This window comes from Phyllostomus discolor, chromosome 1 (assembly GCF_004126475.2).
Source record: "Phyllostomus discolor isolate MPI-MPIP mPhyDis1 chromosome 1, mPhyDis1.pri.v3, whole genome shotgun sequence".
In the NCBI taxonomy this organism is placed as follows: Eukaryota; Metazoa; Chordata; class Mammalia; order Chiroptera; family Phyllostomidae; genus Phyllostomus; species Phyllostomus discolor.
The window spans coordinates 180,085,863-180,101,450 of NC_040903.2; the positions used below are offsets into that span (position 1 = coordinate 180,085,863).

The 15,588-nt window shown below is 35.1% G+C and overlaps 1 protein-coding gene across 2 annotated transcripts in view; it reads right to left on the bottom strand.

Annotated features, from left to right (window-relative positions):
• Nucleotides 1-1,345: 1,345 nt before the first annotated feature.
• The window catches only part of TXNDC16 (thioredoxin domain containing 16), a 74,652-nt gene continuing 60,409 nt past the window's right edge, over nucleotides 1,346-15,588 (bottom strand). For both annotated transcript variants that reach the window (XM_028507854.1, XM_036010066.1), the window contains 3 exons: nucleotides 10,150-10,310; nucleotides 7,357-7,547; nucleotides 1,346-2,755 (listed from right to left, as the gene is read on the bottom strand). In XM_028507854.1, coding sequence (XP_028363655.1) covers nucleotides 2,493-2,755; nucleotides 7,357-7,547; nucleotides 10,150-10,310 — 615 coding nt within the window. In that variant the 3' untranslated portion in view covers nucleotides 1,346-2,492. The remainder of the gene's footprint in view (nucleotides 2,756-7,356; nucleotides 7,548-10,149; nucleotides 10,311-15,588) is intronic.

Sequence of the window (15,588 nt, forward strand, 5' to 3'; positions counted from 1 at the left end):
ACTCTGTGAATTACAGAGTCAGACCTCCATATCCATGGGTTTTGCATTCATGGAATCAACCAACCACGGGTCAAAAATATTTTCTTAAAAACCCAGAAAGTTCCAGAAACCAAAACTTGTATTTGCCATATGCCAAGCACTATGCTGAATGCACATGAATGAAGTGATGTGTAGGCATACCCTGCTGTAGGGTATATGCAAATATAAATTATGTACAATTAACTATGTCATTGTATACATGGGACTTCAGCATCCTCGGATTTTGGTATCCAGGGAGAGGGGATCCTGGAACCAGTCCCTCTCGGATACCAAGGGATGAATGTATTCCAATTTGCTTAAGTCAACCAGGGTTGAATCTGTGTTGCTTGCAACCAAAGAAACCCAACTGATACAGAGAATGTAGCCCAGTAGAGGGCATGACCGTGGCCAAAGAAACTTTTAAAGGTAACCTGAAATCCAGATACTTTTAAAAAAATTGTTAAAAGAACATGTATTAATAACTGTCAAAACTGTACAATGACTAATTCATTTCATGTTTCTTTGTGCTTATAGTTAATTAGCATTTTCTAATGGTTAGGTTGACGATGTTTTATTACCACAAACTATATCTAGAGTTCACTCTCATATCTCCCATGTTAGAAATAAACACAGAGGGGTGAAGGGTAATAGTGGAAAGAAGGGGAAGGGATTAGTCAAAGGATATGTATGAATAACCCCCGGACACAGACAACAGTGTGGGGACTGACTGTGGGAGTGGGGCTGGGCTGGGCTGGGCAGAGGAAGGCAAAGAGGTAAAAACTGGGATAACGATAATAAAATAAATAGTAATAATTAAAAAAGAAATAAAAACAAATGAGAATGAACTAAAATAATATACATTACATGGGATGAGAAAAATCAAGGGAGGGGGTACTAGAGTAACAAATGACCTATGTTACAATGAAATATATGCATTTATTGAAATTTAGCTCTTTATGATTTTTTAATTCCAGTTATGAAAGCCATCTGTACTAGGCAAACCGTATAAGGAGATAATTTCAAGTACAAGATATATTAAGTAGATATTATAACGAGAAATACAGTGAAGCACCACATAGGATGGTTTCAACAAATCTCAAAAAACGCACAGAGCTAAAGAGAAACAACTGCTACAAACAGATAAGCCTGACAAGTGCTGTAAGAATGAAAAAACTTTTTGGTTAATCTCGCCTTGTTGTTATATAAAAGAGGCCCAATTGCCCAGGGAGATCAACTGATTTGTCCAGAGTGTACAAGGATAGATTTCACACATGATTCAGAAGAGGGAACCTCTCTCTCTCTCTCTCTCTCTCTCTCTCGCTCTCTCTTTTTGAGGAGAATGACAGAACATTAATTCTTGTCAATCTGAAATTCAGCAATATAACTTGTAGAAATAAAAAGTTTTAAGATTATCTTTACATATATATTTTATACATGAGAATTATTATATATAAGAATTGTCATATACTCTATTATATAATACAACTCTCTCCATATAAAATATATAATATACTAACACAATATATATTATATTGTGATATATATAATATATCTCACTCTGCGTCTTTTTTAGTTATCCCATTACTTTTAAAAAATGTCATAGAAAGAATTTATAAGGAAAGATAAGGTTGTGTCCAGATAATAATCAAGATGAGACCACCCAATATTTAATATCCAAGATTTTTTCAAACACTGAGTAGAACCAGAAAATTCAAGCAGCCCACTCTGCCATGAGTTAGTTTAACACAGGGTTACTCAACCCTGGCATGACTGACACATGGACAGGATAATCCCTTGTTGTGGGAGGCTGTCCAATGTATTAGCAGCATCCCTGGCCACTACTCACTAGAAGTCAGTAACACCCCTAATCAAAACTGTCTCTTGACGTTGCCAAAAGTCCCCGGGGAGCAAAACTGCTCTCCGGTTAAGAAACACTAATTTTAACATCATGACAGCAAACAAATACAACTGCCAGCTATACGATTCTATTGTGGAGTCATCTGTGATTATACTAGAGCTACATTCATATTTTAGTTCAAAATGTAACAGGCTAGAACTAAAGTAAATTAATCATACCAGTTTTTGTCCAGAGTTGAGCTGCCCAATACAGTAGTTACGAGCCACATGTTGCTACTGAGCACTTGAAATGTGGCTACTCCAAAGTGAGATGTGCAGTAAGTACAAAATATGTACTTGATATGAAAAAAATATATAAAATATCTCATTTTTATGTAAACTGAACTATTTTGGGTATACTTTGTGAAATATATTATTAAAATTAATTTCACCTGTGGCTACTAGAAAATTCTAAATTATATATATGGCTCACATTATATTTCTGTTGAAAAGTACTTGTTTAGAAGCTTGAAATAATTTAGTATTATTTTTTAATGAAAAAAATTCTTAAGTCTATCAAGCCAAGAAGACTTTGGAAAACTTTCCACAGCCTTATTAAGTTAGCTCACTTCTGAGCATCATAACTCTTTATTATCATGCCTAAATGACTTTTCTGCTTTAAACACATTACTTCTCTCCCAGTCCTTTATTCTCATTTTAATCGGTTCTTTTCTTACTGCTGATTTATCTTCGTGTTGCTCTTCGTTATTCTCCTGAATATCAGTTTCTTTCATACACTCAGGATCTTTCCCAGTGGGACGCTGAGACGCCGCAGCATCCATCATGTGCAGAAAATTGTAAGCGGGAAGAGGAGGCTTCCATTCCTGAGCAGGTAAAATTGCTAGAAAAGAGATACAATCAAGGGTTAAAGATGAACAGATAAAAAAATCATCCCATAAATATACTAGAAAATGTTTTATTTTGAAAAATATATTAGTAGAAAGGGAAACTTTATCAGTTTTATTAAGCAAAACTATTTTTACTACGTTATTTAAGAAACTTGATTTCTCATTACTAGCCACTTTTATTTTTTATAGTTGTAAGCTATTATACTATAAATAAAAGTTGTATAAATAGAAAGAAAACAAAAGGTCTCCTGCCAATTAATCCTGCTGAGGTTTCAGAAAACAGCAATATGTTTATGAGGTTACCACACAAACAGGTATAAATTAAAACGAAAAAGTGTCCTGCTTCCTTCCCTACCGCTGTCTTTATCCCAAAGAACTGGAACTGCTTCTTATGAATCACGCCAAAAAAAAGGTTTTGGCCCAAACATATTTACTTACTATCTAGACAGGCATTTTCTAACATTTTAAAGCATTTTCTGTTTTTGAAGCTTTTAAGATCTTTTGCACACACTTCATGAAAACAAGTTCATGTTATAAAAATAATTACAGACAGGGATAATTAAAAATTGCTATGGAATCAACTGTATTATAACAGATACAGGTGGAATAATTTCTTAGGTGGGCTTCATAGCAAGGAGCTTTAACACTATTTTAAAACATTGGTCATCAGAAAAAGAAAACTGATTTAGGCTTAATATGATGACAATATATATTTTAACATTTGTATGAGATAAATCAGCTAACTTTTCTCCATTTAGTAGACAGATCTTACAAAATAATTTTAGAGTTTAGTTGCCCATTAAAATATTATTTTGAGAAATAAATGATATACGGAATTATGTCAAGGAAACCTTTTAAAAATAAATTTCAGTGAAATAATGTTACATGAAAAAATGAAGTGTTACCTGAAAAAAAAATAAATGTCCATAAAATACAAACTTAAGCATCTCTCATAAATCAACTAAATATCTTTAAAAACTTAGGAAACTCATTTAAATTCTAATTTTCTACAGTAGATTAAAGCTGCACAAATGCACATTAAATGTGTCTATATTCATTGATATATAATTTCTTTCTTCACTCAATTACATGAAATCCTAGAACCCGGAACATCAGCAGGATATTAAGTTTAGTCTACCCCTGTAACAGATGTTTCAAATTACTGCCAGGTTAGCAGATATAAAAGTGACGAACAGATGTAATATTTTCTTGAATATAATGATTAGGAAGTAAGAATAACTTTGTAGTTTGCAATATGCAAATAAAGTATCTTTATTAAAGATATTAAAGTATCTTTAAGAAAAGTTCAACTTAAAGCATAGCAAATATTTAGCAGTATTTTAAAAAATAAACACTGTCGCTTAGTGGTCTGAGATGAGAACAAAATGCCTAAAAGTGGGTATCATGATTTTGCTAATTATTTGCTGAGGAGACACTACAAAGTTCTTAATGTTTTCACTTGTAAATAAAACTGTACTCTCATTATGTATGGGTAGTAGATACATTATTATCAAATTAGAAGTGATAGTAATAGCTGATATTTATTGAGCATTTACTATATACCAGACATTATCCATTTAATCCTTACAAACTCCATGAGGTAATGACAATTAATATCCCAATTTTATAGATGAGGAAACCAAGGCCTAAAAAGGTTAGAGAACTTGACCAAAGTTAAGTGTAAATTTCAAATAAAAGTAGCTAGTCGTCTCAATTTCACAGAAATTAAGACATGCAGCAAGCAAAGTGAGGCAAGCACCAGTGGCACCTTTACAGATTCAGGTTGTTCCAAGAGTAGATGCAAGACCCCGCCCAGACCCCCACTCCCAGAGAGTGGTGAGGGCAGTCCCTGCCAGTACAGAAGACAGGATCCAGTACAGACAATATGGCTCAGTTTGCTTCTTCCTGCTAGGGAGGCTGCAGGAGTAACTTAAGATTAGGAGCACTGATACAAAGAAATAATGGAAACCCCTCAAAGAGTAAGTTGGCAAAGGCATTCATGAACAAAATTGCAATGGGAGATATATCAGTCTCTTAGGAAACTCAGAAGATTAAATCTCAATCTTTCTTCTTGGTAATGGCTTGAATTGAGGAATCAAAGCCCCTCAGGGATGCTCTTTGTAGGAAAGGATCTTTACATGAATTGTGATAATACTTTAAATTTTATACTTTACAAAGTGCATTTGCATACATAATTTTATCTGATTTTTAAAATAAATTTTTGACATAGAGTACAAATTGTTAATCTCATTTTTACAGTTTTAGAGGAAAAAACAAAGAGGACTAGCCTACAGACACACAGTAATTAAGGAGGCTTCATCATAAGCTCAGGTTTGTGTGTTTTTAAACATCACCATTTGCCCTGGCCGGTGTGGCTCAGTGGACTGAGTGCAGGCCTGTGTGCCGTAGCATTGCCGGTTTGATTCCCAGTCAGGGCATATGCCTGGGTTATGGGCCAGGTCCCCAGTGTGGGGTGCGCCAGAGGCAACCACACATTGATGTTTCTCTCCCTCTCTTTCTCCCTCTCTTCCCCTCTGTCTAAAAATAAATAAATAAAATCTTAAAAAGAAAAAACAAGAAACATCGCCATTTTTTAAAAGCAATTCCATTTGTGAGGTACCCTGGCCCCAGCTACATATAATCCTGTATGACTCAGTCAGAGTCCGTGGGGCCTCAGTGTCCTGGCAGCCATATAACAACACTCCTCTGATTCTCTGCCACAGTAATGCAGGCTGAGAAGTGAACACAGACTACCTGAAGAGTTCAAGAGCTACAACAGAAAGGACCCCTATACTGTGTGGGTACAATGAATAAGTCAGAAATGAGTAATAACCACATAAAGGCCTCTTTCCAGATTATGACTTACACAAGACAATTTAATTAATTTTTCACATTCTGTAGGAAAATATTAAAACTAAAATTATCTCAGAAAATTGACTTTAAAATATCATCTAAAACTACCCAGAATAGCCAAATAATTGTGGAAATGAAGAACAAAGTTGGAGGAATCAAATCTCCCAATTTAAAACCTCCTACAAAGTTGCAGTATTGAAGACAGTGGGGTACTGTCAGAAAGCACCTGAGTATCAGACAGATATAAAACATGTACATCTATGTTCAGAGTAGCATCATTCGTAATAGCCAAAAACTGGATACAACCCAAATGTCCAACAACTGATGAATGGAGAAACAAAACAATGGAATATTTTACCCATAAAAAGGAATGAACTTTTGATTCATGTATAACATGGATGAGCCTCAAAAACCTATGGTAAGTGATTTCATTTACATGAAATGTCCAGATCAGGCAAATCCATAAAGACAAATCAGTGGTTGTCAGGGAGTGGGAGGAAAGAAGAATGGGGAGTGACTGCTAATGGGTATGGGACTTCTTTTTGGAGTAATAAAAATATTATAGGATTCAATACTAGTAATGGTTGCACAGCTTTGCAAATATACTAAAGACTAGTGAATTGTAGGCTTTAAAAGGGGGAATTTTATGGTATGTGAATTATATTTCAATATAAAAAAACCACCTATAGGATATTTAGACATAGTAATTTAGTTAAACTACCTAATTTAACAGAAATGAAGCAGACCACTTGGGAAGAACAGGTGTGCTACAATGGCTGACACTTAAAATAAACTCAAGTATCTGGTTAAATATATACAAATATGCATAATGGTATATTTACCCTAGGCATGCTGGCTGAGAGACTATACAACACTGGAGTTTGTATATCAAAATTGTGTGTGTAAAAAAAATTTTTTTAAAGAAAAACATATGCTGCCTTCTGCCCAAGCCCTCTGCTGTCAGAGACACCATACATACAGACACACCCCTTATTTTAGGATCCTATCATGGAACAGTGCCAAAATATTATTATAATATAGTTTATCTGGTATATAGTAACAAAATCCTTGGATAGTACCTTAGGAAACCTTTCATTACATCAAGTTTCACACTGTTTTCCCAATATACTAATGATCTAGGTTATTACAAGTTAACTTATTTAAATTATAGCAGCAGTCCTATTGTTGACATAATTGTATATAAATTAACATATATCTATACCACAAGTATAAATTCACATTTTAGAAAAGTAGAAACTATCTCATGTCATAAATCAGCATCATAAATCCTAAACCAACATCTATTTTCTTGTGGTCCAAAATTCTGGCTCTGGAATGTAAGAGATCCAGGTTGGAATCCAAACTTACTCATTTACTAGTTAATTATATTGACTTTTAATTAGTTACTTAACTCTTTACAGGTAATACTTCATATGACTCATGAGAATTAAATGAGATAAGACAATACATTTAAATAACAGCATTGTGCTAGACACCTAATAAGCACTCAATAAATGTTAGCTACTACTATTAAATTTAATACAATCATACTTATTTTTTGTGGGTAATAATACCTACCATTTAGGAGACTGTCCCATGCTATCAGCATATTAATAATATTTAGGATATTTATAAACATTACAATTCAACTAATTCTAGTGTTCATTAGCTATCATCCAGGTTTAAAAGTCTATAAAACAAAATACATAGTGGTGTACATTAAACAAAAGGGAAAACTTACTGATAGGATGTTCTAGTCCTGCTTCTAATTTCTTAAGCCACAATAAAAGGTTTTGTTCAGTTATAGCCTGGTCTGAAGGAAATGCAAATACTTGGCCACCTGAATGCAGATTCACCACAACAAGAAGAGGAAGGGGAGGTAGAACATCAAAATATGCCTGCAAGATTCTTCTCCCCACAGGAGTGTTCTTTCTACAAAAGACAGCAATTGAACACGCTAATTAAAATTTCTCTCCTAACACTCTAATGAAAATAATAATTTGTAGAATATTAACTTTTAAATATAGTATCAATCCATAAATTTACTTTATGAAAAGATGTCCCAAAAACCATGAGGTCTATAACTATGTTATTAGTGATCAGAATCTTAAAAACTTTCTTTTAACATGGGGCATTGTTTTCTTCTTTTTTTCTTTATCTTTTTCCTTTTTTTAGAGAGAGGGGAAGGAAGGGAGAAAGAGAGAAAGAAACATTCATCTGTTGCCTCTCATATACCCCCTGACCCCCGACTGGGGACCAAACCCACAGGCCAGGCACATGCCCTGACTAGAATCAAACCGGCAACCTTGCACTTTGTGGGATGATGCCCAGTCAGCTTAGCCACACCAGTCAGGACTCAGTGACAGTTTTAATAAAAAACAGGCATAGTCCAAAGATTTGACAAGTTCAATTTAACATAATCAATAATTTATTCTAAAGTTTAGCCAAGTAACTCATCAAGTCAGTTTAAAAATTAAATGGTTACAAACAATAAAATAACAGGATACTTATAATAAATACTTCTTTTTCCAGATAAAAGTGTCCTTCCTCAGGAAAAAAAAAGAGAAAAGATTAACTTCAAACTAAAAATATTTTAAAAATTATGTTTATACAAGGAAATCATACATTTAAGACAGTTTTCCTAATACAGCACATTCTACATTATAAAAAATACTATTGTACTCTAAGATACCTATAGGAATAATTACCTGAAAAAATCTGTCTCAAGCAGTAGGCTGTAGTGTAGAGAACTCTTCAACAGCAAAAATGTACACTGCCACATTTTTGTAATTTTTCAAATGAGACAAAAATAAAATGTCTTTTATCGAATGAATTTGAAGAATGGATAGTGTGTATATATGTAAACTATGTTCACAGACATTTAATGTCACACATGCCATCTAGGACACACACCAGGAAATACTGTTTGTGAATGCACCAAAAACTTCTGTAACATTTGGGCTACATTTCAAAAATACAGCAGTACAAAAAAAGAAACTGAAGAAAAATGCCAAAATACCACAGTGTTTATATTTCTGTATTTGCCAAAATTTTCTCAATGGACATCAGTCATTTTTAAAATCAGAAAAATTATTACTTTTAAAAGTTTACTATATAACAACAAAAGCAAAGGCAACATAAGCAAAAATAAACAAGTAGGACTACATTAAACTAAAAAGCTTCTGCACAGCAAAGGAAACCAACAAAATGAACAGGGGACCTTCAAGATAGAAGAGAAAATATTTGCAAAACACATCTGGTAAGAGATTAAGATCCAAAATAACTGAAGAACTCATACAACACAACCAAAAAAACCCCAAACAATCCAATTTAATAATGGGCAGAATTGATTAAACACGTTTGCAAAGAAGACACACAAAGGTCAAAGGGTACACGAAAAGATGCTCAACATCACCAATTATCAGGGAAATGCAAATCAAAGCCATGATGACCTATTGCCTTCCACCTGTTAGAACGGCTATTATCAAAAAGACAAGAAATAACAAGTCTTGGTGAGGATACAGGGAAAAGAGAACCCTTGTGCACTGTTGCTAGGAATGTAAGTAGGTGTAATGGCAAATAGTATGAAGGTTCCTCAAATAATTAAAAATAGATTGATTTAAAAACTAGAACTATCCTATGATCCAGCAAGCAATCCGGTTTCGGGTAGGTATCCAAAAATATAAATAAAAACATGGTATCAAAGAGATATCTCACTCCATATTCACTGCAGCATTATGAATGAATAAATAAAATGTGTGTATATGTATTCAAGTACTTACACATATACATACACATACACACACACACACAATGTAATACTATTCAGCCATGAGAAAGAAGGAAATCCTGCCATTTGCTACAATATAGGTGGAACTTGAGGGCATTGTGCTAAATGAAATAAGTCAGACAAAGACAAATACCACACAGTATCACTTATATGTGGAACTGTGAGAAAAAAAAAATCAAACTCGTTGAAACTGTGAAGTGGTTGCCAGGGACTAGAGTTTGGGAAAATAGGGAGAGGTTGGTGGTAAAAGGTAAAATATTCAGCTGTAATAAGGTCTGAAGATCTAATGCATAACACGATGACTGTAGTTGGTAACATTATATTGTATAATTGAAATTTGCTAGAATGGAACTTAAATGTTCTTTCCCTCTCCTCCATTTGTGTGTGTGTGTGTGTATAAATAGGAGAGGTAATGGACGTCTTAATTAACTAGATGGAGGAATCCTTCCACAATGTATACATATATCAAATCATCACAATGTAAATTTAAATGTTGCAATTTTATTTGTCAATCATACCTCAATAAAGCTGAAAAATGCACAAAAATTATTGTAGAACAGAATTAAATTTGAAACAAGGTCATTTTAGAGTATCTAAGAGTTTAGTTACTAAAATATTAAGATATATACATTGATCTCAAAATATTAACTCCAAAGGTAGAACCAGAGAGTTTCATTTCCTAAAAAATATAATAATTATACTTTTTTTTATCTTTTAAATATTAAAAGATAAAAATACACTTACAGATTTAACCAGCAAGGGATAACTGAATCCAGGTGTTTCTCTTCCACCACTGCCAATACTGCTTTTTGGTACAGAGGGTTTATGCTGTCATCACTGAATAAAATAAGTAATGGTTTCTGAAACCTTAAGTAAGTGGGAAGGTTTTCCACAGTGATTTCTGGCTGTTAAAAAAAAGAACAAGGGGAAGGATGATGCATAAAATAGAAAATAATGTTCAAACCGCTCTTACAATTTTAGTTTTTAAAATACAATTCAAACATTCACCATTGAAGTGATTTGCTATTATGACTAATACCTATAAATTTCAAGAGCATTTTTTACTTAATCCCACGTTATCTTAACAAAGTTGTTTTCAAAACAAAACTACTAACAGAATTTGAAAATAAATTAACTTAAAGGAGCATCCTATTTTACAAGGATATAACATGTCAAATGATTTCTTATGCTAAAATCTGGACTGGAGCAGGCAATATACACATGACAATAAAACTCTTGTTACATTTTTCTCTAACATAAAATTTTTGAAAAAAAAATAAACTGAGCTTTAAAGGTATAATCTTTTAACATTTATGATTACTTAAAAATAAGATCTTATTTTGTTTTAATATTATGGCTTTATAGCATAATTAAAATAATAAAAAATATACCATAATAAAAAGCAGTCTCATTTATTTTAGGTTTAAAATAACAAAAAATTTGTAGGATGAAATATACCATCTTATTCTTTATTAATTAAAAGAGAATAACCATTTTTATATACTTTTAAAGGACAATGTATCATTAATAAGAATTATCATTAATAATAATCAATAAGATGCTCTTATCATTAATAAGAACATCGAACAATGTTAACATATTTAGGATTAAGAATAGCAATGACTTAAAATATTAAGGCTGTTACCATTTTTGATATTTAGTTCCACATCTATTATTTCATCATCTGGATTCACCTGAGCTAGATTCAATCATCCTCTATCAGATAAATAATGACCTGCTGACAAATGAGGCAACCAATGAAGAGAAACTGACTTGCTAAAGTCACACAGCTAACAGGAAAAATTGAAACAGCTAATAGGAAGAACTGAAATTAGTACCCAGGCACCCTGCTCATCACCTGCGCATTTCATTTGATCACACCAGAAATCCAAATAAACAATTTTATTTTTTTCGTGGTGCCAACCACTTCTGAATACAGTAATAGTTCATCATCCTCAAACATCAAAATCTGGTATATGCTTTTTCCCTATTATGTTTTCAAAGGCACTTTCCTCTGCCAATTCTTTTTTTTCTTCAAATTCTTTCCCTTTCACACTCAAAATCCTTTTGCACACCTTCCCCTTCCATGACCCTAGTATTAGATCCCTTCTTCTCCAAATTCCCCCATGCTGTCTTTGTGTTATCATCTTTCATCTTCTACATGAGTTATATGACCTTCCTAAAACTGCCAGATTTTATTAAGCTAACAGGCCTCACAATGAACAGATTCAAACATCAGGTGATATGAAGCCACAACTGTTCAATTCAAACATTTATTGAGAACTACAAACTTCAAGATATTATGCTGGGTCTGAATAAAAAAGAAATAAGGCATTTTCCCTGCACTCCAAGAGTTCATACTTTAGAGGAGAAGGTACACAAAACCACTGTAATGCAATAAAAAATTAATGTATGACAACAAGGAAACCTAGTGGCTCAAAATTAAGCTAAAAAACAAGACAGGAAGGCTTGTGGATGCTTTTAGGAAGTGATATTTGATATGGACCTTGGATAAGAAATAAGATCTTGACAGAATGAGATGTGTGCAAGAGCAGAGATAAGGAGCATCATGAGGACAGCCAGAGTGGTGCTCAGGCATATATATCTGGGGACTAGTGAGAATCAAGTATGTCAGACTTAGGTATGCAGAGACAAATGTAGCTGTCAGACCAGCTACAGGGAGAATGACTGTATAGGTATGCTAGCCTCTGGGAATACTGAGAAGATTTTCAATCAAATGAGTAAAATAGTTAGGCCTGTTTTAGAAGGATGAGTGACTCGAATATGAATTTATGAGAGACCAGTGACAGGCTCTGCTCTTTCCTATGTCTGTAAGGAAAGAAAAACAGAGTTCTGTGAGTTTAGAAGTTAAGATTAGAAACTCAGATTTAGGAATCATCAGCTGGCATAATGATGGTAGAATTTAACTGTATAAATAAAATTTCCCAAAGAATGAACACAACAAAGAAGAAAAGGTTGAGGAGGTACTTCTAGAGAGGCCAGGGGATTGAAGGAATACCTGGGGAAGACTGAATTACAGAAGGCAGAGGAAAAGAGAATTTTAAAAATAGCATAGTTAACAGTTTTATATTTTTTCCCATCCCTCTCTACCCGTCCTTGCCCTTTTTTCCACAGTTAATAGTTTTGATTACTACTGAGAAGCTAAGGAGAAACAAAACGTCGTTAAATGTGGTAATTGGAAGGTGACATTTAGCTCTTTGAGTATACAAGAGGTTATAATTGTATGGGTTCTAGTATCTTTTTTAAAATATATTTTATTGATTATGCTATTACAATTGTCCCATTCTCCCCCCTTCTCTCCCCTCCACCCTGTACACCCTCTCCCACCCATATCCCCCCTTCAGTCATGTCCATGTGTCATACTTATAAGTTCTTTAGCTTCTAAATTTCCCATACTATTCTTAGCCTCCCCCTATTTTCAACCTACATTCTATGCTACTTATTCTCTGTACCTTTCCCCCTTTTTCTCCTCCCACTCCCCCGTTGCTAACCCTCCATGTGATCTCCATTTCTGTGGGTCTGTTCCTGTTCTAGTTGTTTGCTTAGTTTCTTTTGGTTTTGCTTTAGGTGTGGTTGTTAATCATTGTGAGTTTGCTGTCCTTTTACTAGACATATTTTTTTCTTTATCTTCTTTTCTTAGATAAGTCCCTTTAACATTTCATAAAATAAGGGCTTGGTGATGATGAACTCTAACTTGACCTTATCTGAGAAGCACTTTATCTGCCCTTCCATTCTAAATGAGAGCTTTGCTGGATAGAGCAATCTGGGATGGAGGTCCTTGTCTTTCATGACTTGGAATATTTCTTCCCAGCCTCTTCTTGCCTGTAAGGTCTCTTTTGAGAAATCAGCTGACAGTCTGATGGGAATTCCTTTGTAGGTTACTGTCCCCTTATCTCTTGCTGCTTCTAGGATTCTCTCCTTCATTTTTACCTTGGCTAATGTAATTATGGTGTGCCTTGGTGTGTTTCTTCTTGGGTCCAACTTCTTTGGGGCTCTCTGAGCTTCCTGGATTTCTTGGAAGTCTATTTCCTTTGCCAGAATGGGGAAGTTCTCCTTTATTATTTGTTCAAATATGTGTTCAATCTGTTGCTTTTCCTCTTCCCCTTCTGGCACCCCTATAATTTGGATGTTGGAACATTTAAAGATGTCCTGGAGGTTCCTAAGCTTCTCCTCGTTTTTTTGAATTCTTATTTCTTCATCCTTTCCTGCTTGGTTGATTCTATCTTCCTTCTGGTCCACTGTATTGTTTTCAGTTCCAGTTTCCTTCCCTTCACTATTGGTTCTCCGAGCATCTTCCTTCATCTCTTTTATGGCAACCTGCATTTTTTCATGTAATTTGCACCCAAAATCAACCAATTCCGTGAGCTTCCTGATCACCAGTGTTTTGAACTGTGCATCTGATAGATTGGCTATTTCTTGGTCACTCAAAAGGATGAGTCCTGGGGGACTGATCTGTTCTTCTGTTGGAGACATATCTTTTTTTTTTTTTTTCTGGTCTGGTCCCTCTTGTTACGGTGAGGGGCGGAGCCTTAGGTGTTCACCTGGGCTGGGCACCCCAGTCACTAGATTGTGACGCTGTATGTGGGGGCGGGGGCAAACAATGGCGGTAGTTCAGTTCTCCTGGGATCTCAGTCCCTTCTCTGGGATCCTGGGTTGTGAGCTCTGCCCTGGTCCACAATCGCCGCCTCACTGGGTCCGCCAGCTGCTGCTTGCGTATTCAGGGTCCACCGCTGTGCTGCAATCTTGCACGTCCCAGAAGGCTTACGAGCTCCCGGTGACTTATGCGCCCAGTTCTCCCCAATCTCCATGAGCCCCGACCCGCGCCCATTCCTCCTCTCAGCCCCTCCTACCGGTCTGGATGAATGGATCTACTTCAACTTCTTGGCTGTCAGACTCCCATTCAGATTAATTCTCTGTCAGTTCTGGGTGTTATTCTGGCTCCAAATTGTTGTTGTTCTAATCTTGGTTGTGCGTGGAGGTATGGTGCATCCACCTATGCCTCCATCTTGCCGGAAGTCTAGTATTCTTTTTTTAAATATGTTTTATTGATTATGCTATTACAGTTGTCCCAATTTTTCCCCCTTTGCCCCTCTCTACCCAGCACTCTTCACTCCCTCTGGCAATCACCTCCTTAGTTCATGTCCATGGGTCTTGCATACAAGTTCTTTGGCTATTCCATTTCCTATGCTGTTCTCAACACCCCCCTGCCTATTCTACACCTACCAATTTGTACTTCTTAATCCCTGCACCTTTCCCCCATTCTCCTCTTTCCCCCTCCAAACCAATAACCCCCCAAATGGCCTCCATATCTATGATTCTATTCTTGTTCTGGTTGTTCACTTAGTTGTTTTAGATTCAATTGTTGATAGTTGTGAATTTAATGCCATTATAATGTTCATAGTTTTGATCTTCTTTTTCTTAAATAAGTCCCTTTAACATTTTGTATAAAAATGGGTTGGTGATGATGAACTCCTTTAGCTTTACCTTGTCTGGGGAGCACTTTATCTGCTCTTAAACTCTAAAACATAACTTTGCTGGGTAGAGCAATCTTGGCTGTAGATCCCTGCCTTTCATGACTTTGAATATTTCTTGCTAATCCCTTCTTGCCAGCAAAATTTCTTCTGAGAAATCAGCTGACAATCTCATGGGAACTCCCTTGTAGGTAACTAACTGCTTTTCAGATTCTCTCTTCATCTTTAACCGTTGGCATTTTAATTATGATGTGTCTTAGAGTGGTGTCTCTTTGCATCTATCTTGTTTGGGTCTCCCTCTGTGCTTTCAGCACTTGTATGTCTTTTTTCCTTCACCAAATTGGGGTAGTTTTCTTCACTTTTTCCAATAAGTTTTCAAATTATTGCTCTTTCTCTTCTACTTCTGTCACCCCTATGATTCAAATGTTGGTATATCTGAAGTTGTCCCAGAGGCTCCTTAGCCTATTCTCATTTTTTGGATTCTTTTTTCTTCTTGCTGTTCTGATTAAATTTTTTTGTTTCTTCCTTACATTCCAAATCATTGGTTTGATTCTTGACTTTATGCACTCCACTGTTGGTACTGTAAATTTTTATTTCACTTAGTGTAAACTTCACTTCTGCCTAGGTCTTTTTTATGCTGTTTAAGTACACACTGAGTTCCTTAAGCATCCTAATGACCAGTGTTTTGAAT